The sequence below is a fragment of the Dromiciops gliroides genome, chromosome 3, assembly GCF_019393635.1.
Source record: "Dromiciops gliroides isolate mDroGli1 chromosome 3, mDroGli1.pri, whole genome shotgun sequence".
Classification (NCBI taxonomy): Eukaryota; Metazoa; Chordata; class Mammalia; order Microbiotheria; family Microbiotheriidae; genus Dromiciops; species Dromiciops gliroides.
Genome location: NC_057863.1, coordinates 600,562,240 through 600,580,303, shown reverse-complemented (window position 1 = coordinate 600,580,303; position 18,064 = coordinate 600,562,240). Strand labels below are relative to the sequence as shown.

The following is an 18,064-nucleotide window of genomic DNA, read 5'->3' as shown; positions in this document are numbered from 1 at the left end:
TGATTGGCCCTGAGGATTCCAAAGACCAAACAAAGGACTCAGTCGGGTCCTCAGGGAGCTTGCTTTCCTTTGCCGCCGCCGTTGCCCTGTGGGAGAAGAGGGGGCATGTGGTTTCGTAGTACTAGGGCGCTGGTGATGGGGTCAAAGGAGATGAGCACCAGACTAAGTGCTCAGGGACTATCCCGAGACAGAGGACTACCCAGGGTAGGAAAACCAGCCCGGTGAGCGCCCCGGAAAGACGGAGAACCCTCAGATTCCCCGCTCCTCCGCCCGGCCCCGCCCGCACCTATGACCAGGTGAGCCCGGGAGTGCTGGGCTCTCGAGCGCCCCCGAGGCTTCGCCGGAAAGGGCCGAACGTGGGAGGGGGCGTGGGAGAGCCGACCGCGGAACTTGCGGAGGCGGAGCCCAGAGGGCTCTGCAGGTAGGGCGGCGGGGGAGGGCGGGGTTCTTTGCGGAGCGGAGCGGGGACCGTGGCGCTGCGCGCCCAGCGGGCGCAGGGAGAGCGCACGGCCCACGGGCGGTCCGGAAAGCTGAGTTTGAAGCCGTCACCATGGGCGCCTGTTTGGGGGTCTGTTCCCTGCTCAGCTGTGTAAGTGACTCTTCTCTTGTTCCCCAGCCCCATCCTCAGTCCCGGGCTCCTTTCTTCTGTGCCCGCTTTCTTTACTCTGTCCCCAACACCTGTTTTTTGCGCGAAAACAGCTCCCTGCCCGGTGCCCCTTCCCTGGGGCTCGAGGCCCTTCTTGGAGTCCCCCGACCCCAGCCGGCTGCTCGCTTGGGCTTGTTTACCCTGAGCGAGCCGGTGCCCTGAACAGTTGGCAGCGGATTCTCGTGTTACACGGTTAAGACTGTGTGCTCTCCGCTCTGGGGTGGGGTGAGGCCCCAACCGGCCCCGGGGAGCGAGGGGGGTAGTTCTTTCCGTGCCCAGCCCCCTTACACCCTGATTTTTGGGTTGGGGGAGTGAGTGGTAGGACAGGAATTGGGGGAGGGGTGGCTGGGAAGCTGGTTCTCGGGTTATAGCACAGAGAGGGTGTTTTCCTCCGTGACAACCCGGTACACCAGTGTGGTGGGATTTGGCTGTCGGGCTGGGTCTGGTAGTGGAATTGGGGGTGGTTCGGGAGGAGGAGAGTCCTAGAGTGGTATTGGGAGTGGTTTGGGAGGAGGGGGCGTCCGAGAGTGAGATTCGGGGTGGTCTGGGAGGAGGGGAATCCAGGAGAAGGGTTGGGGGTGGTCTGGGAGGAGGGTCTTTGAGCTGGATAGAAGATTAACATAGAAAGTCAGAGCTGGAAGGGAATTTTGAGTCTTGAGGCCACCCCTCCCCCTTATTTGACCCGAGTAGGGAATACAGGGGTGGGGGGGGGATCTGGGAATGGTGTGTGTGTGTGTGTGTGGTGGGGGGTAATCCTAGAGGAGGAAGGTTGGGACTAGAAGCGTGACTTTTAAATCCCCAGTGGGATGTCCGAGTTGGAGGTACTTTAAGAATCTTGAGAAACAGGAAAAAGAACCCTCCATTTCGAGGTCCAGGAGCTGGGTTCAAATGTAGCCTGACTGTTTTGGTTTAGCTTGCTAACCTCTTCCTCGCCTCAGTTTATTCCTCGGTAAAATGACGGGGTTGGACTGGTTGATCTTCTGAGTCTCTTCCAGCTCCGGTTTTTTGATCGAAATTTATGCCTTTGGGGAATATGGGAGTGGGGCTTTGATGAGGGATGGAGTACAGATTGGAACCTACCGGGGAACCTAATTGCGTTCCACTCCCGGCTCCCTACCGCCCTCCAGTATCTGTCATCTGTGAGCCACTCTTGCTCCTTGGACCATTACCCTCCACCTGAAACCGGGCTGAACCGTAGAGGAAAGAGAAGCCAAACAGCTAAGCTGGTGGCCCCCTTGGACTGGGTTTAGGAGACAGTCCCTCATTTTGGTTCTTGGGAAGGGGTTGGGCTTGTAAAGACCTGTTGCTATTGTGTTAGGGTCAAAGCTTTCTCTAGGTGGGGGGGAGGGGAATGCAGGGACAACCTTGGGGCCCGGTTTTTGAAGAAAGTCCCATTATGCCTAAAAATGAGGGGCTCAATTTGTGGAAAGCCAAGGAGGACCATTCATTGAGATCCAGCCAGGGGTAGGCTTTGGCTTAAAGCCAAGTGTCTTGGAAAATGTGTCTGGGAAAAAACCAGCCCCTTCGCTCCAGCTTTTAGCTGAGTGAAATAAATCCCCCTCTTGTTAGCCCCAGGCCCAGAGGGCAAGGCTGTTCCTGAGTTTCTTCCCCTTCCCAGCCGGGCCTCATTAAGTCTTTCTGGAGTTTATTTTTTCCAAGTCCAGCCCACCCTTTCCTCTCCACAAAGAGGGCTCAGGGTGTTCTTCCAGTTGAATGGAAATGGGGTTGGGGGGCGGATTTTCCCTCTTTCTTTCCCCGCTTGGCCTTATCCCCTCTGTCCCATCATTGTTGGGGGGAGGAGTCAGGCTCCCCAGCTACATGGCCATTTTCTAGGGGTTGTGGGAAGGCTGAGAATGAATGGACCAATCCCTGACTTGCCCGGGTGTGTAAGACCTTTGTTTCCTGGGGTGGGAGAGACTACCAGGAAATAATACACTTGGGACAGTGATAGTGGTAAGTAAGAGGGGGAAGGGGGTTGTGTGTGAATAAATCTGGTGAATCATGGAGGGTTGGCCCAGAGAAGGTGGCCAATGCCAGTCTGCACAGGAGAGTGGAAATGTTTGCTATAGGAGTGAGTCTTGTAAAATCATGAGGCAGGATTTTGTCCTCTCTTTCACCTCATCTTTTGGTGCCTCCCTCCCTCCCACCTCCTATCCAGCATCCTCCTTCCAAAGGCACAAATCTCTGGTGGTGGAATTGGATACTTTTTGCCAGTCCTCACACACAACCATCTCCTAACTCCCATGATGTCTTTGCACAGGCTGCCCCCCAAGCCTGAAATGTACTTTCTCCTCACCTCTGTTAAACTGAAAATCTTCCTGATCCCTCCCCTGTCCCTCCTCCCTCCTAACCCTCCCTCTTCTATCCCCTGCCTAAATTCTCTTGGATTTATTTTGTATAAACTCGAGTTGATAGAGATTGCAAGCTCTTTGAGGACAGGAACAGACACTTGAATTTCCATCCCCCAGAACCTAGCACAGTTCCTGGTATTTCTGAGGCATTTGATAAATGTGCTTTGGTTCATGTGTCTGACACAAAGCTTGGAAGGATAACAGCCCTCTGGACTTTTCTAAGCTCATTGTCCTTCAACTAAAGTGCTCTTTGGGATCCTGCTATTAGATCCTTTTACAGGAGAGCCTTAGGCAGTGCTGGCTGATCTGATCAGTTTCTTGGGAAGTACAGCACTTCCCGGAAGTCATCCTGGAGACCTTCCCTTGGGACTTTCACTTTCCTGCTCCCTGATCCCATTCCTAAGCCTCCTGACCTGCCTCTTTCTAGAGCTTCAGAGCCAACCATTTCCCAAAGCTCAGAGATCTGCCACACCCTTTTCCTAATTATTTTACCCTTCTTCTGCTGCTTCTATCCAAGATGGATGTTCTATTCTGGAATCTGTTTCCTTTTTGTCCCACCCAGTCCATCCTCCAGATCACCAGGTTGAGTTTGCCAGAATTTATTTACAGAGGAAGAAATAATATATAAATTCAGAAGGAATACAAAAGGGAAAGGCAAAGGCAATAAGGTACGGATGATGGAAAAATACCTAGTCAGTCGCCAAGCATTTATTAAAAGTTTAAGCAGCGAGGGCAGCTAGGTGGCACAGTGGATAAAGCACTGGCCCTGGATTCAGGAGGACCTGAGTTCAAATCTGGCCTCAGACACTTGACACTTACTAGCTGTGTGACCCTGGGCAAGTCACTTAACCCTCATTGCCCTGCCCCCCCCCCCCCCCCCCCCCCCCCCGCCAAAAAAAGAATAAATAATATGGCACCACTCAGGCATGATCAAATGACAAACCCAGAATAAAGGGTGGGCTAAATCTAGTAAGATGAAATTTAATAGCAATAAATATAAAGTCCTATGTTTGGCATTTTAAAAAAAAACAACCCAAATCTCCTTCAGAAATACAAGATTGGGGAAGATATGGCTAAACCCTTTATGGAAAAGACCTGGTGGTTTTAGTGGACCACAAGCTCAATATAATTCCACAGTGACAGTACAGTCAAGGAAATGGCCCCTGAGTTAATAGGACTCTGGCTTTTACAGGGTAGGTTGTAGGATCATAGCTAGAAGGACCTGGGTAGCTAGAAGGGAACCTTAGAGGTCATCTATTCCAAACCTCTTCTTTTACAGATGGGGAAACTGAGGCACAAAGTACAGGATAGGATCATTATTTTCGAACTGGATGAGACTTTACAGAGAACGAAATTGAAACCTAAGAGTTAAGTGACTTGCCCATGGTCACCTGGGCAGTCAGCATTAGAGGTGAGATTTGAAATCAAATCTTATTTTAGGGCATTTTCCACTGTACAGTGTGGCCTGAGAGCTTTATAAGAGCTCATATTTAGAACTGGGAAGAACATTAAAGACACTCTAGTCTAACACCCTCAGTTTACAAAGGAGAAAATCGAGACCCAGGGAGGTTAAACAACTTACCCAAGGTCACACAGGTAATGAGTGGTAGAGCCAGTCACCTTAATGAGCCTAATTTGTGATGCAGTTGAACTTGAAGAGTATTTTTGATGGCCTACAGTTGCTGAAATCTGGAAGACCAAGGCCACTTAGCCTGAAATTTAGGTCTCATCTCAGAGTTGAGTTGGAAGTCTGACATTTTAAACAAAAATTCAGCTCTAGTCAATGGACACATGGTATCTATAAAGCACCATTTTAGGTGGTGGGGTAATAAATTCAAAATGATACACAGTCCATGCCTTCAAGGAGTATTCTCCTCGGGCATGGAGCATGTATTACAAAACCTTAGAGCTGAAGGGCACAGGCTAACCTGTACTTTGATGAGAATTCATCCCTTCTGTGGAAATAGGTTTTGCATGACTTCATATGTATAATGGGTAACAGATTTCTTGCCTTCCGCAATGGGAGGGGGAAGGGCGGAAGAAAGAATTTGGAACAGAATATAAACATTTTAAAAATCAAATTAAATTTTCAAAAGAGAATCCATCTTCTCTACAATGTACTGTTAACCTGGAAATTAAGGAAACAATCAATATAGGAGAAATAAGGTCTTTCATGGGGTAGAGGAACTATAGCAAATCTCGGAAGCTAGGAATACCCAAAGATGGGAACAGAGGACAGGGTTTTAATGGGGTAACAGAACCAAAAGATTGCTCCAGAGTGACATATAGCTAATTAATGTAAATGAACCTTTGACCAAAGAAATAATAGAACTGCTCCTAATTTAAGTATAGGTGTTACTGACTGAACAGAAACTACTTAATGTAGGTGGACCCTTTTTACATAATAACATAAAGTCCTGGGAGTAAAGTGGGGAACATTGGGAGGGGATAAGTTGCTTGGGGGAAGGTCCATAAGTCCATCTAGAGTCTGGAAATGACAAAGACAGTCAGCCCCAGGCAATTCACCTGCCTGGGAAAGAGGGGACTGGGTGGGGAATCAGTTCTCAGTAAATTTTGTAGTTCTCTGTACCCAGACAATTATCCAGAATTTTCTTGTTAAGGGGGAACCCCAATTTCCTGTGGCAGCCCGTGTCACTGGGATCTCTCCAGGAGTGGTTAGGAAATCTTTTGCTATCATTAAGGCTAAATTTCTATCTCAGCATCTTCTTGTTCAACCCTCTGGGGCCAAACTGAATAAGTCTAACACTTCTGCATGACAGCCTTCTATAAGTGTAAAGACAGCTGTTAGATCCTCCTCTTCTCTCTCTGCTAAACATCCAGTTATTTGAACTCAATCTCTCTATCTAAAAGGCCCAGGAGTTGAGAAGTAATTGCAAATCAGATAGCATAAATATGTTGCAGACCCAGTCTGTTGGGCTGTGTTGCCTCCAGCAATGCTCTTTGGTCTCTCTCTAATCTCTGCTCCCTCCTCCCCTTTCTGGCTTCCCCTTTTTTCTCCTCAGTATTGATTCTCTAAGTGAGCTAGTTCAGCAATATACCATTCCCTACCGTGTGCTTGCCCCCTAGTCCTCTCACCGTTCATGACTTGCCAGGTCCCTGTCATAGATAACCCCTGCTATCTACCTTCTCTGCTCTTCCTGAGGAAGAAATCTCCCAATGTACCAGTTGGGTCCACTGCATATTTATGTGTCCAATCTCAATGGTGAGGCTGCTAGATGTATTTTATCTTAGAGGCAATGGGGAGCCCCTCTTGGCTTGTTCTAATCCCAGCTTGCCTCCTAATTTGCATTGTGATCATGGGCTAGCTACTTCCATTCCCTGGACCCCAGTTTCCGTATTTGTAAAATGAATGTAAGGGGGGCAGCTAGGTGGCGCAGTGGATAGAGCACCGGCCCTGGAGTCAGGAGTACCTGGGTTCAAATCCGGCCTCAGACATTTAACACTTACTAGCTGTGTGACCCTGGGCAAGTCACTTAACCCTCATTGCCCTGCCAAAGAAAAATTGAAAAATAAACAAATGAAAAATGAATATATTGGACTAGAATACTTCCAGAGAGCAGGAATCCTATTATCTTTATCTTCCTATATGAAATAGAGAGTCACTGCATACTATTGGTTGTTGTCCTTTGTGCTCAAAGAGGACCAACATGACATCACTACGATGGGGTCAAAGTTTAATGTGTCCCACTGGTTGATCAAAGCAATATGAGCTCAGAAGGCTGTACCACAGGTTGGGCACAAATAGTCCATATGAACATTTGGGGTGGAGATATCTCTAAAGTTGTGCATCTTACCTTTCTTTTGAGCTACCGCAGTTGTGCTTTGTTCATGGAACATAGCACCTTCTTTTTTTTTGTTTTTTTTGTTTTTTTTTAGTGAGGCAATTGGGGTTAAGTGACTTGCCCAGGGTCACACAGCTAGTAAGTGTTAAGTGTCTCAGGCCGGATTTGAACTCAGGTACTCCTGACTCCAGGGCCGGTGCTCTATCCACTGCGCCACCTAGCTGCCCCAAACATAGCACCTTCTTTAATGTGGGCACAGCATGCCAGCTGGTCCTGTGCAAATGTCTCTCATATCTCCCCAATCTATTCCAAAGTTCTTCAGAACTATAGGTAGGTATGAATGAATGAATGAGTAGAAGACTGAAGGAATGAATGAGTAAGTGAAAGAAACAGGTGGTGATCTCTAAGGCTGAATAGGCTCATTAATAAGTTTGTAATAGACAGTATTTATTAATTTTAATTTTTTTAGTACTTTATTTTCCCCCAATTACATGTAAAAACAATTTTAAAACTCTGAGTTCTGAATTCTCTCCTCCCTCCCCAATCCCTCTCACTGAGAAGGAAAACAATTTGATAGAGGTTATAAATGTATAGTCATCCAAAATATGCTTCCATATTAGGTTGTGAAAGAAAACATAGACCCCCCCCCAAAAAAAACCCTCAAGAAAATAAAGGGGTTTTTTGGTTTGTTTTTTGTAGGGCAATGAGGGTTAAGTGACTTGCCCAGGGTCACACAGCTAGTAAGTGTCAAATATCTGAGGCCACATTTGAACTCAGGTCTTCCTGAATCCAGGGCTGGTGCTTTATCCACTGTACCACCTAGCTGCCCCCCAAAATAAAGTTTTAAAAAAGTATTTTTTAGTCTGTATTCAGATACCATCAGTTCTTTCTCTAGGGATGGATGGCATTTTTCATCATAAATCCTTCACAATTGTCTTGGATATATAACAGAACTTGTGAGAGAGAGTGTAGTAAACAGCTGGTCTTAGAGTCAGGAAAATCTAGGTCCAAATCTTGCCTCTGATTCCTAGTCCCTGGGTGACCCTGGGCAAGTCCCTTACTGCCCAGTCCCCTGGGCAGCCGTCTTAAGGCTAATTTACTGAGCAGTTTTCAGTCTGCCTCAGTAGAGGAATTTTCTTCAGGGGGAGCTTCCTACACTAGTGGTATCAGAGCTCAAATAAAGGTGGAGGCCATTAAACTGTACCACCTGCTAGCTGTATCTTGTCCTAGAAAACCACAAGTTCACATCATCCATGTTCTGTTCTGTTTTTATTTATTTTGTTAAATATTTCATAATTTTACATTGTGATCTGGTTCAGGCCACCTTGAGTGGCTGTGTTGTGACCTTTGCCCCTACACTGATGACATCACAGATCCATTCTGAAAAATAAATACATTAAAGTTTGATTAAAATCTGTAGATCTCGTAGAAGTAGGCACAAGGGGAAAGGAAAGAGGATGCTTCTCAGGGGAATAAAAGGTTATTGGTCTTTCTCCCACATGGGTCTGGTCAGGGCAGGCATCACCTGCCAACCTCAGTGAGAAGGCATTTCTGGGCCAAAGATATAACTGGGACTGGGGCTTCTTCCCAGACTCTGTACCCAAGCCTAGCCCCTCCCTTTCTGGGAAGCCTTGTCTTGGCTTTGCTGAGGGAATGGTTTAGTTTAGTGCCTCTGACCATATGCTGGGTTAGAAGGAACACTGGATTTAGGAGTCAGGGGACTGGATCCCTCGCCAGCTCCCTAGGTGACTTTGGCCATAGAATCTCAGTTGGAAGGAAACGAAGAGACCCATCCCTTTCTTGATTTATTGAAGCCTTCTATTTATAGATTAACAGTCATTTCTGGAAACAGCCTTCTGATGATCCTAGAGGCAGCTAGGTGGCACAGGGCAGAGAATGTTAGATTCAGATACTTACTAGCTATGTGAGCCTGGGCAAGTCACTTAAAACTTTTCCCAGCCTCAGTTTTCTCATCTATAAAATGGGTATACTCATAGCATCTGCCCTGAGGCTCAAGTGTTTTACAAACCCTTAAAGTGCTCTTTAGATGCTTACTATTATTATTATTAATGATAACTTTCCTCCATTGAAGCCTTCTTTTTAACTGAGAAAAACACCTAATATTGTGACTACCTCTGAGGATGTATGCACCATTCTGCTTCAGTAGTCCTCCACCACTTTGCCATGACAAGAAAGAGATATTTCATCTGCTCTCTGGGATTGTCCTTGGTTTTTCAGTTGCTCAGAATCTGACTTCCTTTTCTCAAGCTTTCCATTTACAGTACTGTAGTCATTGTATCTGCTTAGACTACTCTGTATCAATCCTTTCCTACACTAACTCTCCCTTAATCACTTCTTCCTTGGCTTCCAGCACATCACATTCTACTGATTTTCCAACCTGTCTGTCTGCTGTCTCTCAGCTCCCATTGTGGCCCACCACCACCCCAAGAACAGAGTAGCTCCTACCCACGCTTCTGTCCTTTGTTCTCCCTGTCTTTTCTCTCCAGAGACAGCTGGTGGTTCAGTGTATAGAGCCTTGGACCTAGAGTCAGCAAGACCTGAGTTCAAATCCATCCTCCAATGCTTACTAGTTATATGACCCTGGGTGAGACTCTGTCTGCCTCAGTTTCCTTATATAATAACTGAACCTACCTTGCAGGGTTGTTTTGAAGATCAAATGAAGTATTTGTAAAGAGCTCAGCATGGTTCCTGTCACACAGCAGGGGCTTTATAAGTGCTTATTCCCTCCCTTTCTCCCTAAATTTCTCTTTCTTAGTTACTTCGTTCATTCCCATAGCTTTAGCACACTCAGATAACCCCAGGTGTCTCCAAAATCACCAACAATGCTCCTTTCTCCAATGCTCATCCTTGCCTCCTTCCCATTTCCTGTGTTCAGACTGCAGCAGTCTTAACTCAGGCCTCTTTCATTTCTTCTCAGATGACTGTAATGCTCTCCTAACTGGGCTCTCTCTGTCATCAGTCTGTCCCCTTTCTGAACCATCCTTGGTACCCTTGCCCTAATGGGCCAATGGCTCTGATCACTGCGCTGCTACCTACACAGATCTCTTCAATGACTTCCTCTTCCCCCCTGAAGAGGCAAAGCCTTTATTAAGAACTTATCAATGAGATCATGTTTGTAAAGCATTTAACACAGTGCCTGGCACATAGTAGGCACTAAATAAAAGCTTACTTCTTCCTTTCCCTCTCTCCTTTCCACTTACTAAGTACCAGGCACTGGACCTCAGGGAGCTTACATTCTGTGTTGTTGTTTTTTTTCCTTTTGGTGGGGCAATGAGAGTTAAGTGACTTGCCCAGGGTCACACAACTACTAAGTGTCAAGTGTCTTGAGGTCCCATTTGAACTCAGGTCCTCCTGAATCCAGGGCCAGTGCTTTATCCACTGCGCCACCTAGCTGCCCCAGGGAGCTTACATTCTTTTTTTTTTTTTTTTGGCAGGGCAATGGGGGTTAAGTGACTTGCCCAGGGTCACACAGCTAGTAAGTGTCAAGTGTCTGAGGCTGGCTTCAGGTCCTCCTGAATCCAGGGCCAGTGCTTTATCCACTGCGCCACCTAGCTGCCCCCGGGAGCTTATATTCTAACGAGGGAAGACTCCACATACAATTTATAAACTCTTTATCCTGGCATCTGAGGCCCTGCCTCCATCATCCCTCCAGTCTCTTCCACCTCTAGCTCTATGATCCTACCTTTTTGGCCTTATTTTCCATTATTCCCTTCATGTACTCTGCATGCACTCCTCCTTATTCTGTCCTCTCCTGCCTCAGTGCTTTGGCCATTGCCATCCATCCCTTTTACTCAAGTGGATGCCTGCTGCCTGCTTGCTCCCTTCTCTTAAACCCCAATAATCTTTGATTGTTGGAGTCCTTTCTTCAAGGCCCAAGTCAGGCTCTGCCCTCCTTGTGAAACCAACATAAGTGATCAGGCTCTCCCTCCTCAAATTCCTCAATCCATTTTGCCTGGATCTTTATCCCTTTCTTTGCTCACATTCTCCCTTGAATCACTGTTATTCATCCGTGCCTCTTAACTCCCATTCCTTGAGAACAAGGTCTTTGTTTTACCCATCTTTATGTCTTGAGCAGGGTGTACTGCAAATAACAGCTAACATTTTTATAGCGTTTACTGTGTGCCACCCAGGTTGGTAAGTGCTTTACAAATATTCTCTCCTTCACTCCTCACAAAAACTCAGGGAGTTGGGGACTATTATTATCTCCGTTTTCTAGAGGAGGGAACTTAGGCAAATAGAAGTTAAGTGATTTCCCCAGGGTCACACAGCTAATAAATGTCTGAGGCCAGATTTGAACTCAGTTCTAACTTGATTCAGGATCAACACTCTATCCACTGTGCCATCTAGCTGCTTGATAAATGCTGGTTTAATTGAATCAGTTCTTTACCTATTGCTGGCTGCCACTTTGTAGGCTAAGGAAGAATGCAGAGCCCTCTTCCTGTAGCCCATCTGCCCAGAGGGGACATGGCTTTCTAGATCTAGGGCTGGAAAGGACTTCAAAGGCCATCCAGTCCCAACCCCCTCATTTTATTTATTTATCTATCTATCTATTTATTTTTTTTATTCATTTTGGTGAGGCAATTGGGATTAAGTGACTTGCCCAGGGTCACACAGCTAGTGTTAAGTGTCTGAGGCCAGATTTGAACTCGGGTACTCCTGAATCCAGGGCCGGTGTTTTATCCATTGTGCCATCTAGCTGCCCCCCAACCCCCTCATTTTTGAGATGAAGAAACTGAGGCCCAAGTTCCCAGTCACTTTATTTAGTCATCCCTTGTTAAACTAGCAAAGCCAGCAGGGTGGAGGTTCCTAGGAATTCCTGGTAAGTTCCCTGGGACCTCAGGCTTTACAGTCTTGTGAGTTACTTTTAAATCAAGCTGTATTAATTTCGTGGTCAGTACAGAGATCACTAGATGAAGATAGGAAGCTTGGGCCCTGCCACTGACTCACCATGTGATTCACCGTCTTCAGTTCAATTCAGTTGGAATAGATGGGACTCCCAAGATCCCTTCCAACTCTGGCATGACACAAAGAGAAGATACAGCAGTGAAGAGGGAGATTTCAACTAATGGGATAATTTCAACTAGTGGCTGCTTAAGCAGAAATGACAGGAGCCTTGGAAGGAAGTGACTAAAACATTCTGGTGTTTACAAGAGGCAAAGAGGAGAAAACAGGCATACGGTGGGATGCGTACCTAGATGTGGGGGAAATGGATAGCTAAAAATATATAGCTCTTTAAGGTTTGCACAGCCTTAGCTGCATCTATCTCTGCATCCTCAGCACGGTGCACTGCACACAGTAGGTGCTTGATAAAATGCTCAATGAATTGACTCATTCTTTAAAACATTGCCAAGCCTTTCCCTATGCAGTGTTGCTCATGTGTTAGACTTGTCTGAGGAACCCTTCTGCAGCCTCTTTGCTCACAGGGGCCTGGTTCATTTGAGCATCTCTGAGGTACTAATACTTCCCTCATTTTATAGAGGAGGGAAACTGAGGCTCAGAGAAGCTAAGTGGCTTGACCAGATCACACAGATAGAAAGTGTCCGAGGTAAAATGAGAATCTGGGCCTTCTTGATTCCAAGTCCAGTGCTCTTTTCAGTGGCCAAAAACTCTGCAAGGGCATTCAGCCAAGAGGTATAGAAAGTCTCAAGAACAAAATCTTATTGATCTAAAGACAAATGAAGAAGAAAATAGGGAGTTCTATAGAGTCTCATGTGGATGCACAGGAAACTCATGGACCAATGCAGATGTTAACACTAGAAGGACCGGGCATGTCAACACAAAAATTATACTTTGATTTGGAAATAAAAATTCTCATCTCTACTTTGTCTTAGGGATTTTTTTTTTTGGTAGGGCAATGAGGGTTAAAGTGACTTGCCCAAGGTCACACAGCTAGTAAGTGTCAAGTGTCTGAGGCTGGATTTGAACTCAGGTCCTCCTGAATCCAGGGCCGGTGCTTTATCCACTGTGCCATCTAGCTGCCCCCTCAAGGTATTCTTAAATCCCAGTCTTTCTATCGTGAAAAAGACGTGTGTAAGATGGCAGTACCAGTTAGTAAATATAGATGAATGTGCATGATTGTGAAGATCCCATTAGAATGGAGGGGTGAGGGGCCAAAGTGCCAAAAATGCTAAGGAGAGCTAAGGACAGTGCAGCAGTCAGTCAACAAGCATTCGTTAATTGCCTACTGTTTGCCTGGCATTGTGCTAAGAGCTAGGGTTACAAAGAATGGCAACTAAAATCAAACAAAAACAACCCAACCCTTTCTGTCCAAGACACTTAGCTCTGTTGGGGATAAGGATCAAATCCCTGTTTGGGTCATTGGGTGATAATAATGGGTGATAGGAAAAAGAAATACATTAATTTATTTGGCCTCTTGTTTAATCTACCAAGGAGAATCCCGTCTCACTTGCTTCTCTTCCATAAGAGTGAAAAAAAAAAATGGAGAATCCCAGTCTCCCTTGAGAAGCTTTGGGTGGGGGGGGTCACTTGTGTTTTAAGGGAGGCTTTGTTGAACTGGAGAATAATGGATAACATGCCACAGTGCAACAGATGAAACTCCTGTCCCTCCCCTCAGTAGGAAAGTGGGGAGAGGGGACTATGGATGAAAGGTGGTATTTGCAGCCAGTCCCTTGTTTTTCCTTGTTCCCCAGGAGGGTTCAGTTGGGAGGTGGTGTATTGGGAAATAGTTGTAGTGGGGAAACGAAAGCTTTGAGTAAAATCAAGCTAAATCAGTAGTGAGGATCTGGGTGCCCCTCTCCCGGCAGGCATCCTGTCTCTGTGGCTCGGCCCCCTGCATCTTGTGTGCCTGCTGCCCCTCCAGCCGCAATTCTACCATCAGCCGCCTCGCCTTCACCTTCTTGCTATTCCTGGGAGTCCTGGTGGCCGTCATCATGCTCACCCCTGGAGTGGAGAGCCAGTTGTACAAGGTCAGTGGCATGAGGTTAGTGGCTGGAAGGGACCACCTTGAAGGACGACAGTGGAGCGGGCGGGACTCTGAGCAGTTCAGGCAGGAAGCTAGGAAGCCTACCACTGGAGCCCCCCACCCCCACCCCCACCCCAGTCTGGGGCAAAAATGGTGGTTCCTTTCCCCTTCCTTGTGGTCCCTCACTAAAGGAGGGACCTATGGGATGGGGCAGGGGTGGGGGAAGCTGGAGAGATCCCTGCGGGGTGGGGCCAGGAGAGGGGAAAGCCTGAAGCTTGGGGATATAGAAAGGCAGCTGTGGGTCCCGATCATGGGGTAATCCCCTCAGGGAATGTGGGGAATCACAGCTGTTCTGGGGCCTGCATGGGAAGACAGGGATCAGACCTATCCCAGGAATTGGCGGATGGCAGGGGATAATCCCACCTGTCAGTAAGGACAGGGGACAGGTGGTAGCTTCCCTCCCCTCCTCAGAGCATGTCGAGGGATAGGGCTGGTCTGGGAGTTATCACTGCCTTGTCCCCACAGCTGCCCTGGGTGTGTGAGGAAGCCCCGTCCACCTTGGGCATCCCGGGCTACATGGACTGTGGAGCCATCTTGGGTCATCGAGCTGTCTACCGCATGTGCTTTGCCTTGGCCGCTTTCTTCTTTTTCTTCACCCTGCTGATGATCTGTGTGAAGAGCAGCAAGGACCCCCGAGCTGCCATCCAGAATGGGTGAGTGATGAGAGAGCAGCCCTCCCCACTGCCCATGCCAGTCTGTAATCATCAGCAAGAAATGCCGGCTACATGCCAGGCATTGTGCTCAGCACATGAGATACAGAGACAAATAGTGCAACAGCCTCTGTTCTCAAGGAACTTATCTATCATGTACATATCCCCAGTGAACATGTGATCATTTCAGTGGGAGATGTGACCAGCAGCAGAGGGAGGACGTGGTCCTTGAGCTAAGCTCCAAAGGAAGCTAGGATTTCTAAGAGGCCTAGGTGAGGAGGGATAACATTCCAGGTATGGGGAGGGCCAATATCAAGGCACCAAGACAGATGGAGTGTCCTATGTAAGAAATAGCCAGAAGGGGACAGCTAGATAGACAGTGGAGTCAGGAGGACCTAAGTTCAAATCCTGCCTTAGACATTTACTAGTTGGTGTCACCCTGGGCAAGTCACTTAACCTTGATTGCCTCTACAATCTCCCACCCCCCACCAAAAAATAACTGGAAGGCCAGTGTTGTTAGACTGTAGTGTGTGTGAAGGCCACTGATACGGCCAGAAAGGGAGGTTGGAGCCACTGAAGTTTATTGAGTAGGGGACTGGCACAGTCAGACCTGCCCTTCAGGAAAATGGCTTTGCTAACTGTGTGGAAGATGGGTTAGTGATGGGAGAGACTGGAGCAGGGAGAGGAAATAAAAGTATTTCAATAGTAGCAGTGTGGTACACTGGGAGAGGGTGTACAGAGGAAAGAACACTGGCCTTACAGCCAAAAGACTGGGGCTCCAATGCCACCTCTGATGTTTATTATATGAGTTTTCTTGGGCCTCAGTTTCTTTATCTGTAAAATGAGGGCACTGGCAAAGATGTCCTCCAAGATCCCTTTGGTAGTTCAAGATTTATGGTCCCATGCCGAGGCCCTGAACTAAGTGAGCCAAGAGAAGAGTTTTTCCTTCAAACCTGGTGCTCAGGATTTCTTGTAGGGTCAAAGTGCTCATCCCCATGGACCAATCAAGGCCTCACCATTTCTCCTCTCCATACTGGTCATTAATTCATTTAACAAACATCTGATTGCACATATATAACTTATATCAAATTGCTTACCGCCTTAGGGAGGGGGGAAGAAAGGAGGGAAAATTTTACCAAAATTTTACCAAAAAATCAGTGATAAAAAAGAAAATATTTTTTAAAAAATGAGATGTACTAAGATGGCAAAAAATATCATCTAAGGCCCACTATGCACAAAGCTGTGTGTTAGGGAGGCAGCTACCCACTTGGGGAGCTCATAGTCTAGTAGGGAGAAAAGATAAATGCACATAATTACAATACAGGATGGTGACAAGTATCATGCGATAGGGAACTCACTACCAAGACCTGAGGCAGACCACCCCGTTTTGAGAAAATTCTCATTGTTGGGCAGTTTTTTTCTTATGGAGGCAAAAATTACCTCTACCCCTTCCACACACACCCCCATAACCAAACAAGCAAGCCCCATTCCTCTTACTCTTGGATGCCGTTCAGCTACTATCTCAGCTCCAGTTAAATATCCCCTGTTCCATCAATCAATCCTCACAGGGCATGGTTTCCAGTTCATTTCCCCATCCTGGCTGTCCTCTTCTGGAAACACCCTAGATTGTCAGTGTCCTCCCTAAAATGTGGCACCTAGAATTGAATGTGGTCCTCTGGGGGGGGGGAGTGAAGTCAGCATCCCCCCGGACCATGGCCCCCCATTTTCCAGACACTTTATCCCATAAAATGTAGCCTAAGATTGCATGAGCTTTTTTTTTTTTTTTGGCAGGGCAATGGGGGTTAAGTGACTTGCCCAGGGTCACACAGCTAATAAGTGTCAAGTGTCTGAGGCAGGATTTGAACTCAGGTCCTCTTGAATCCAGGACCAGTGCCTTATCCACTGCGCCACCTAGCTGCCCCTGCATGAGCTTTTTTTGGCCATTCTGATTACACTTGTTGACCTCACCATCCAAGTTCACTAAATCCTCTAGGTTTTCCCTCACCCTCCCTTCCTCTTTCCCTCTCTCTATTCATTCTTCCCTCCTTTTCTCTATTCATTCCTTCTCTCCCTCCTTCATTTCTTCTTCCTTCACCCTCTTCATTCTTCTTTTATTCCTTCTTTTCTTGCTCCCTTCTCTCCTTTCTCCCTTTTGTTCCTTCCTTTCTTCCTTCTTTCCTCACCCCCTCACTCCATGGTATAGAATATTTTAAGTTTTTGAATAAAAACAATTGATTCAAATTGATCTGAAAAGCAGGCTCCTCCCTCCACCCTCCAGATTTCTCAGCAGTGGAAAAGCAGCACAAGATGGAGTGATCTCAACCTCAGGGTGATGCCTAGGATGCTGATAGTAGAAGGGAACAAAGGGGAAGGAGGGAGGGAGGGGAATCAGCACTTATTAAGCACCTACTTTTTGTCAGGCTCTGCACTAAGTGCACAAAGATGTTGTGCAATCACTCTAACCTCAGTCAAGAAAGGAGTGTCTTCCTTCCCCAGGGATGAGGTCAGGCTCCATTAAACCATGAGGCCCATCAGCCAGTCCTTCCTGCAGCTGAGGGAAACTGCTTTTTCAAAGCCCTGAAAGGTGCCTGGGACACCCAATGAGCCCCAAGATCAGCCTCCCCTGGGACTTTTTTTTCACTTGGCTTGCTGCCGCCCCCACCTCCCCATCCTGTACTGCTGCAGCTGATCTTTTGAATCCAACTGTAGGAATTTGCTTTTATTCCTATTCAGTTTCATCTTGGTCCATTCAGCCCATTGCTTCAGGCTGTTTGTAGTTTGGGATCTTTATTCCTCCCCCATGGTAGCCTGTTCTCTGCTTTTCTTATCTTCGCATTTAATAAATCCGATTTATCAAATCCGCCAGGCTTTTTGCCTTCATCCAAGTGATTTCTAAAAATATCAAAGAGAAAAGGGCTAAGGAAAGATCCTTGGGGTCCTGCACTAGAGACTTCCCCCTGGGCTGACATTTGTCCGTGAATGATCACTCCTTTTGTCTAGTGGTTCAACCGCCTCTGAATCCACTTTCGATAATCGTCCAATCCCCATCTTTACCGTTTTCTGCACAAGGATATCATGAGCTTACTAGCTTTCTTATCGTGGAGGAACCCCATTAGGCTGATATCTCTTTCTCTCTCTCTTCCCCAGGTTTTGGTTTTTTAAATTCCTCATTCTTCTGGGCATCACTGTGGGTGCTTTCTATATCCCGGATGGCTCCTTCACCAATGGTAGGTGGCAGGGGGGTGGCGGGTCTAGTTCTGCTGCCTGTCAGTCACCTTCAGGCCAGATTCATTTGTCTTTTGCATGTTCTCCTCCCCACCTCCCTGAGGGTGAATGCCAAGGCGGGACGTACCCCAAATACCAGTTTGGGGGTAGCTATGGTGATCTTTGTTCACTGAGCCCATGTCCACTTGACTCATCCCAGACCTCTCACCTGCTGCTCCCTGGGCTGGTGGTGATACTCTAGAGACCCCAAGCCTCTCCTGTTATGTGGCATTAACCCTGAAATAACTTATCATCTCCTGGGAGTGGGGTCAGGTCAGGGTTTCTGGTGGAGGGTCGGGGAGAGTCTGAGCCAGGAACACCGGGCCTTCACTCTTCCTTCCTCCTTC

At 47.1% G+C, this 18,064-nt stretch overlaps 1 protein-coding gene across 1 annotated transcript in view; it reads left to right on the top strand.

Moving 5' to 3' along the window:
• The first annotated feature begins 457 nt into the window (after positions 1–457).
• The window catches only part of SERINC2 (serine incorporator 2), a 28,134-nt gene continuing 10,527 nt past the window's right edge, over positions 458–18,064 (top strand). Inside the window, exons 1-4 of the mRNA XM_043998214.1 lie at positions 458–589; positions 13,586–13,747; positions 14,269–14,456; positions 17,601–17,680. Of these exons, the coding sequence (XP_043854149.1) occupies positions 551–589; positions 13,586–13,747; positions 14,269–14,456; positions 17,601–17,680 (469 nt within the window). The 5' untranslated portion in view covers positions 458–550. The remainder of the gene's footprint in view (positions 590–13,585; positions 13,748–14,268; positions 14,457–17,600; positions 17,681–18,064) is intronic.